The sequence below is a fragment of the Arachis hypogaea genome, chromosome 9 (genome assembly GCF_003086295.3).
Source record: "Arachis hypogaea cultivar Tifrunner chromosome 9, arahy.Tifrunner.gnm2.J5K5, whole genome shotgun sequence".
NCBI classification, from domain to species: domain Eukaryota; kingdom Viridiplantae; phylum Streptophyta; class Magnoliopsida; order Fabales; family Fabaceae; genus Arachis; species Arachis hypogaea.
In genome coordinates this window covers 110,303,491-110,311,606 of record NC_092044.1, presented here as the reverse complement: position 1 = coordinate 110,311,606, position 8,116 = coordinate 110,303,491, and the positions used below count along the sequence as shown (strand labels likewise).

At 37.1% G+C, this 8,116-nt stretch overlaps 1 protein-coding gene across 9 annotated transcripts; it reads right to left on the bottom strand.

The window, feature by feature from the left end:
- Positions 1–328: 328 nt before the first annotated feature.
- Positions 329–7,639, bottom strand: LOC112711736 (protein argonaute 10). 9 transcript variants are annotated; one of them, XM_072203477.1, is made up of 23 exons: positions 6,595–6,990; positions 6,344–6,444; positions 5,559–6,172; positions 5,042–5,253; positions 4,564–4,713; positions 4,314–4,447; positions 4,094–4,203; positions 3,871–3,977; positions 3,648–3,786; positions 3,442–3,558; positions 3,241–3,348; positions 3,058–3,129; positions 2,735–2,857; positions 2,476–2,635; positions 2,268–2,389; positions 2,028–2,165; positions 1,789–1,931; positions 1,617–1,679; positions 1,459–1,522; positions 1,241–1,376; positions 1,074–1,147; positions 850–976; positions 329–765 (listed from the first exon to the last, which is right to left on the bottom strand). In XM_072203477.1, exons 3-23 carry the CDS (start codon positions 6,075–6,077, stop codon positions 563–565), a joined length of 3,021 nt encoding a protein of 1,006 aa, XP_072059578.1. In that variant the 5' UTR covers positions 6,078–6,172; positions 6,344–6,444; positions 6,595–6,990; the 3' UTR covers positions 329–562. The 9 variants fall into 9 exon arrangements, with proteins under 9 accessions (XP_072059578.1, XP_072059579.1, XP_025620232.1 ...); XM_072203478.1 differs by having other exon boundaries at positions 6,893–6,990; XM_025764447.3 differs by lacking the exon at positions 6,344–6,444 and having other exon boundaries at positions 5,559–6,095; positions 6,985–7,639.
- Between the last annotated feature and the right edge of the window lie 477 nt (positions 7,640–8,116).

Genomic DNA, 8,116 nt, shown 5'->3' with positions numbered 1-8,116 from the left:
TTTTTTTAATTACCTAAGATATCGACTATTGATCAAGTCATTTTGGTTTAAGCCAGAGATTGTGTTAATGAATACTTTAAAACACTTGTTAGCTAATTATTGCCGGTCCGGCTTGGAACTGCAGCAACTTATTGGACAGTGACTCTTAAATAGAACTCAGTACTACGACAGATTAGTCCTTGACCTACCGGACTGAAAGATACCATGAGAAACAAAAAAAAAACTAATTATTTTCGCGCATTGATGATCTCTTTGGGTAATATATCCGGTTTTGCATTATTTTAATTTAGCAATAGTGGTGGTGAATTAAGTGTAAAAATATTGGGAATTTTCTAATCTTGATCTATAAAGGCCTTGAGGCAAAATTTTCTACAATGATGATTACAACACTATTCATCTTCAAAGTCAAATACTACTACTACTTTCACTTGTAGGGAAATCTAGACTAAGCCTCTATTAAGGACTATAATCATGGATCTATAAACTTAAACTAGCTACCACTAATGTACAAAGCTAATATGAAATGATGATGAACACTGCACTCCATAATCATCTATCAATCTCAACAGTAAAACATTACTCTCTTCACATTCTCTTTCAAGGCTGGCAGTGGCTTCACACCACACTCTCCGGCTGCTCGAGTTCCCTTCGATCCTCCACGACCACCACCGTTACCACCACCTGTAGAGTCATTCTCTTGCATATCTGGCTCCATATAGAAACGTGCTCTAAATGCTGCTAAATGTGCATAATATGCTGGAGGAACTGCACAAGAAGAAAATTCAGCTAAACAATCCAATACCTGTGCTTAGTACTATACTACTATTATGCATAAACAAATAGGCTTACCAACTGATACAGATCGAGTACACCTAGCATATGTGTAACACAGATTGTTTGTCAAAGATTGAATTCCATCTGCTGTGAAGTTGTTTTCATCCCACAGAACATGATAATGGGCAGGCCTACTTGTACCCTGCATAGTAATAGTTGTAAGCAAACTCATGAATTCATTCACATTCTTAATGATGTGTGGTTCTTAGTTACATGGGGAGAAAATAAAAAAGCTCTACCTGGATGCCAGCATGACTGCATAGATAGAAATCAAATTCTGTTGGATGACATATTTTAGAATCAACAACAGTCCCTGAAAAGACATTATTGTTATTATTAATACAAGAAAATTCAGCAATGCACTTATATATTGTACATAAGCATGTTTGGAATATTCTCAATTTACCAGGCATTATATTCCCACTCTTATCTGTACTGCTCCTGTCCCGGTGGTTGTTAGCGAATAACCGTGTATGATGTCGTTTTTGTACAACTATGAAAGTTACCGGAGGCTGATAGTTTGGTTCTAAGGAAGCACAGGCCTGCATAACATGTTGCATCTCAGAACATGTCTTTGTCAGAAAGAAATGTAAATGTAAATCACATTAAGAAAATGATTCTCACCTTCCGGATTGCATCTAATTCATAAAGGAGAACTTGGTAAAATTGTCCTTCACTTACACCATCCCTGTTCAAATGTCATCATAACACACTGGTGAGTAACACTATCATCAATCTAGAATGTAAAATATAATCCTGAATCAGAGCTTAAAGATACTGACCTGTAAAATATAATCCTTAGTGGCTTTTGCCCTGTTGCCTTTCTAAAAGAAACCAACAAATCTCTGCACAAAAAGGTTCACCTGAGAATTAAATACTATAGCCTAATGATGTTACATAACGACCTATGTCAACCTTCAAAACTTAGATAGGTAAAATTTGTATTACTATTACCGGATCATGCCACCGCTGACTGTGCCACGAACAGGATCGTGCCAAGTTTTGTACAAATCTTGTATAAGCTCCTGTCTATGAGCTTGAGCACACACTAAACCAGCATATTTTGTCACTTCAGGCCAGTCCTGGGATGCTACTACCTATAAATTGCATAACCAAAATTAGTCACCAAGATTGTTTCGCAATGATAATTGCAATGCTTTTCAAAGAGAATGGAAGATTGATTAGATCAATACAGCAGCTATTGAAGGGCTAGAGTCTTCTCCATTTTCAGGGTGAGTAACATCTGCTCCGAATATTATGGTTGGTATGTCACTAACCAACGGTATTCTGCAGCTTACAGCATCTAGAAGAACAGTGTTTCTACCTCCCATCTGCATCAAGAGGGGAAAATAAAACAATTAGCACAAGTTTGTAGTAGAATTCAATGTTTTACTAGCAAATTTGTGGTATAATGTGAATGGTAGCAGACATACCTTAACATTGATCTTTAGAGATACATTTGCCAAGTACTGTTTGGTGATCTTGAAGACATGTTTTGTCAGACAGCATTGTGAAATTAAACCAAGGTCAGTTTCACAAATACGCTTGAGATCACCTGAAAATAAATAATGATTAATACAAGTATTAAATAGCAACCTTTCATTAATTCTTGTAGAATAATCTGTAACTAATGTAGCTTACCATATAGAGATCCATTGTTGTCAGGCAATATTGCTAACAAAAGCTCCAACTCTTTCCCTTTAGTTTTGTTCGTCGACACATGATAAACATGCTTTAAAGCTTTCTCTACCTGCTCTGGCTTGGCATTGTAGATGGGAATGACAGGCTCTGGATTGAATTCCTAAAGAAAATTCCATGTTATTAGACCTCAGAAATCCATCTTCCATGCTTCAAAGTTCAAAGATCAAAGAAACAAAGAAAAAAGCATATTCAAAACTACCATGCCAGACACTTGACACATTTGAGCAAGCTCATGACAAAATGTGCGAGCAACACTATCTTGCACGCTCCGCGAAAAGTTAATGCACGCCCACCGGCTAACAGTCATTCCATTAATCATTTTCTGTATCATCCAAGAATTGGGAAACAGAATTAGTATTGAAAGTTATTACAAAAGTCTCCAGACCAAACAAATTATTATGGTTATATCTATACTACAAGACTCCTTCATTTTCTAGTGTATTCCAGAACATGATTAGTAATTGAAAGATACTATTTCGAGGCTAAATCATGACGGATAATTGTAATGCTGGAGCACACTACCTTGTTCATCATGTTCCACTGACCAACTTGGGGTAAACAATTCTTTTCTTTCCCACTTTCATGGTATTTAAGCTGCAGTTCATAAGTGCTACAAATCAATGAATAGTAGGGAAAAAGATATATCACATTTTCAGAATTCTACATGCAACACAATCCAGATAAATAGATGGAGAAACACATTACCCAAGGGGCAGGAAGAATTCGTGCTTCAACAGAAGCTAGCTTTTCACTGATTTTAAGACCAAATTCCTTTGCATAAGGATCTTCATTATAAGAATTATGTTGCACCGTCTGCATGGATTACCAAAGAATAAACAACAGATGCTTGAATAGAAGAAGTGAAGAACATTGTGTTTTTTGTTATGAAGGTTTGGTCTTAAATACCCTTAAGATGTCATTTTCGCGATCGCGCGGTCTCTGGCAAGTAACTTTGAGCAGTGCAGTAATTTGCTTCTCATTCAATCTTTTTGTATACCTTTGCCCTTCCACAATTTTACAGGCCTGAGAAGCCAAAATCGATGTAAGAATAGACAAAAGAATCATTATTAAAAACAAGAGAGGTTGCTTCACTGTGAAGTAACTTCCCCTACCTCCATGGGTAAGTAGTTTGCCTTCTTTTGATTTCCTACTTGAAGGCAAGGAAGGTGAGTGTATTGAATAGTGAAACCATACATCTCTTGAAAGTATTCAACCACTGACTTCATAGTTGAGTTCTCATCAACAGGGAACCTAAAAGAAGCACATCTTCATATTAAGTCATCAACTATGAAATCATTTTATCATAGCTTCATACTAGAAAGAGAAATAACATACACAAGTTCTCTTGTTGGTTGAGAAGTCAATCCTGAAACGCGATATTTCCTTCTTACACTTCCTCTGTGTGTTACTTCAACCTTTACTCCTCTAAGGGCTTTCTTAATCTGTTAGGCACCACAAATTATCTTTACAATATAAATTCACCAATATTAATGACATAATGATAATGACAAATAGTAAGCCTTATCAAGCTATGTCTATATCAGTTAGTTATTAGTACCTTAATGCGATCAGCATCCGACAGTGGCCTTGAAAGAACATCTTTCCCTAATAGTTGGCCAACAAATTCTACTACTGGAAGAGGCTCAATGAATGCAGCAGAAGCCATGTCTATGAAGTATGAAATAAACAAACAGAATGAAGAGATATGAAAGGTTAAACACTTAATTGTACTTCCATACTTGTATGTAAGAAATGGTTATTAATTGTAAGTTACATACCAATATTGAGGGAAAGGCCCATCTGAGTAGGCCTTATGCTCTGGTAGAATCCACACCATGATTCCAACCCCTCTCCAAGCCGTTGAGGTGTTCTAATATCAGGTGAAAAGAAGGACCTCCCAATGGGGCAGTACCTTAAGTTAGAAGAAAACAAATGAAGCCTTTGTTAGATATAAGCCTCAAAATTCCAACTGTATTATCATCACCATTCATTGAAGTTCCAAAATTCAAAGCCTTAACATAGAAGTACCTCTTAGTTGATAGCTCTCTCAGTACAATATCAAGAATCTGAAGTGCCTCCTGTGGTGCATCAGCTCGCTTGCCGGCTAGAAACTGGCCCAAGTGATGCAAGTTTGCACGAGCAACAAACTTGATCACCACCCTATATTCCCTTTCCCTTCTGAAAAATTGTCACATGTCATTAGTTGAAATTGAACTCATTCAATAGTAACATTTGTCTTAAAATCTTTCTAAACATTTGTCTCAAATACTAAATGAGTACTCTTAATACTTGTAACTTTAAAAATCAATAAATTCTTCCATAAAATAATTAAGAAGGTTAATAAAAGGAACTCTTAGGAGTACTAATCAAAAAGTCTTATTTCTTTAAACAATGGTATCGTCAAAGTACAATAGCGAGAGAGAGAGAGAGAGAGAGAGAAAAATAAGCAGATAAAGAAAGAAAGAGAATGTAGGAAGTGATTAAGGGTCCATTAATAAATGCATACTTGGGGCCATTAACTCCATCATCATTATCATCAAGAAGCTTTATCTTAAATTCTCTCCAGGCAAAGGGAAGCTGGCCAGCAGTGTACAGACTTTTCCTGCCATCATAAGCAGGAAGCCTCATCCCCAAATCAGACTCTTTGTAAAGCCTCACAAGTTCTGCTATTATGGACCGATTTACTGCTCTTGAACTCACTTCTGGGCTAATTGTTACCTGTGCAAAAGCAACACCCATCATTATGATGGCATTAAATTATGGCATAGGGTGAATAAGAGTAGGAACAAAACTACAATAGCCTTAGGCCAAAAATTTCAAAAGTCTCATAAATGGCATTACTACAAGAAAAAAAGACCAAGATAGCAGAAACCCCTATAAGTGGAAAATCACAGGATGATCTTAAATGCTCTCTTTCTCTCTCCCATAGAGGGGCCCTATCATATCAATATGTCACTCTAAGAAATCTTAAAAGAGTGATATTAAGTGTTAAGGGAAAAAAAGGAGGAGGGAGGAAGGCTTACATCATATTGGTTCAAGTCCTTGTCCGGTAGCTCAGCAAAGAAGTGATTAGCCTTGACAATGCATTTTGTCCCAACTTGTCCATAGCCAGGCCTGCGAGCAAAGCTCAAGGATTTGCTTGAAGTGGGAAAACCCATGTCTGTTATGTCACCACCACCACCACTGATCTTGCAGCCATTCTCAACATTATTACTATTAATCCCATTTGCTGTCACAGGAGGAGGAGCAGCACCAGCAGTGCAGGGCCTGCAACTTGGTCTCATCAAAATCTCTCCTTGATCAGATTTTCTCCCACCTCTGCCCCTTCTTCTCCCTTTGTTTCTTGGTTGAGGTGATGACTGGTGGTTGTGGTGGTGGTGGTGGTTGTTGTTGTGGTGCTGGTGGTTCTCTTGTGATGGTGGTGGTGGTGGTGGTCCTTTTCCATTTTGTGCAGCTTTTGGTGCCTTATTCATGTGGTTCTGAGAATGGGGTTTAATCACAATGTGTTGCTCAGAGCTTTCTTTCATCTGCCTCACTGGCATGTTTGGCTTTGTTGGTCACTGGAATTTGTAAACCAAAAATCACACCAACTTCACTTAAAGACTCTTCTCTGATCTTTTTATATAATTATTTATGTCTGCGAATGAAAAAGTAAGCGATTGTTTGAGGTAAGATGACAGAAAGTAATGATGGAAAATGCTGTCAATAATGGTAATGTGATGATGCATGCAAGTTGGAAAAGACAATTATTGTAAGAGTGAAAGGAACTGAAAACTGGCATGGCCTTGTTTAACTAGACAAGCATTACCCTTCTCTTGCAAAAAACTGAAACACTCCAAAACTATTCACCCATGTTTCATTCAACAAGCAAACCCAAAATAGCCATGGAGGTGTGTAGAACCAAAAGACCTAAACAGGGAAGAAAAAAAGAGTAAAGTATGAAAAGACAAACAAGACAAGGAAATCTCAATGCAGTTTTGCAGCACAGGAAATTAACACCACATGCCAAGGAAGTGCAAAGAGAAAACAAAAAGAAAACCAATTGGATTGTTCATGTACCAATGAGCATGAGGGAAGAAAGTGAAGAGTTACTAGTATAAAACCAGAAACTGGAAAAACCCAGAAGACAAAAGCAGGTGCATAGGTATGTCCCCTACCATTACCAACACGACGAAGAGATACAAACAGAGTGAAGGGGATTTTAGATGAAGAGGGAGGAGGGACAAATTTGGAAGCAGAAGAGTAGACAAAAAAAATAGAGAAGGAACAAGAAGAATAAAACAAAAACGAAGGACAATATCCGATCCTAACTAAGACAAGAGACAAGGCCGGGTATCTACAACATTTTGTTACTCACCAAGAAAAAAAAGAGAATGATGATTGGAATAGGATGCTAGATAGTTCAAAAAACAAATAAGGTTGAGACTTTGAGAAGGTGAGAAGCTGAACCTGGTTGAGGAAGAAGGGAAGTGTTGATGAATGATGAATATAAATCTTATAGAAAGATAGAGATAGATACACGCATGCAAGTGCAACAAAGAGAGAAGATAGGCAGCCACCACTTTTTGATCACGTGTAAAAGCCTTTCTCTGCTTCCTTTTCCTTCTTTTGCCTTTAAAACTTAAACTAGTTTTAGCTTAGTTCACTTCACTTCTTCTTGGTTTCCCCCAAGCTCTCTCTAGTCTCTATAAGCTTCACCCTTGGGGATGGACCATTCCCCATTTCCTTAATATAATATAATAATAAGTCCAAAAGAGTTGCTGAGGGGATTGTAAGATGTAACAGCAATCATGTTACGAAGAAGAATAATTTCAACTTGCAGTGCCTCTCTCTTTCTTCCCTTGCAGTCACTTCAGCTTCTCCCTTGCTTCTTCTATATTATTTTCTCTCCAACCTATGCAAATAAATTGTGTTGTGTTAATTTCTGATGCTGAGTTAAGCCACTACCACTAGTACTGTCCTACTACACTAATTCACTTTTCTAAGACTTGTAACGGTCCTATTCTTTTTTCTCTTTTTTTATGAATATATATATAATAGTGAATGTGAATGCATGATGATGTTTTGGGAGCATAGGAGGGGTCCTTGAGGAGATGATATCAATGGTGAGAAATAAAACTTAAGTTTTGATGAAAGCACACTCGATTATAATTTGGAAAGTTGGCATTGCAGATTGGAAATATGGTCCACGAATGATTACCTTTTTGACCCCAATAGTACTCCACAACCTACTTTATATATTATCTCTTTTGCTTTTTCTACTGCTGCATGCCACACATTACCTATCATGTTTCCCATGCCCAAATTCCTCCCTAAACATTGTTTAGTGCAACAACACCAAATACCCAAATATCTTAATCATATGTAATAATTAATAATATGGCATGCCAAGTTTTCTAGTTGCTTTTCTTTGTTATTGTATTCCATTATATAGTTAGTATATCAACTATCTTACTAATTTAATTTTGATAACTAAAAATCCAAAAAATAATAATAGTCCTACTCATGATGATGAGTCTCTGAGCACTAAACAGAAGGGTCTTGTTTAATTTACATGGTTTTGGTTGCATGCTCATCATGG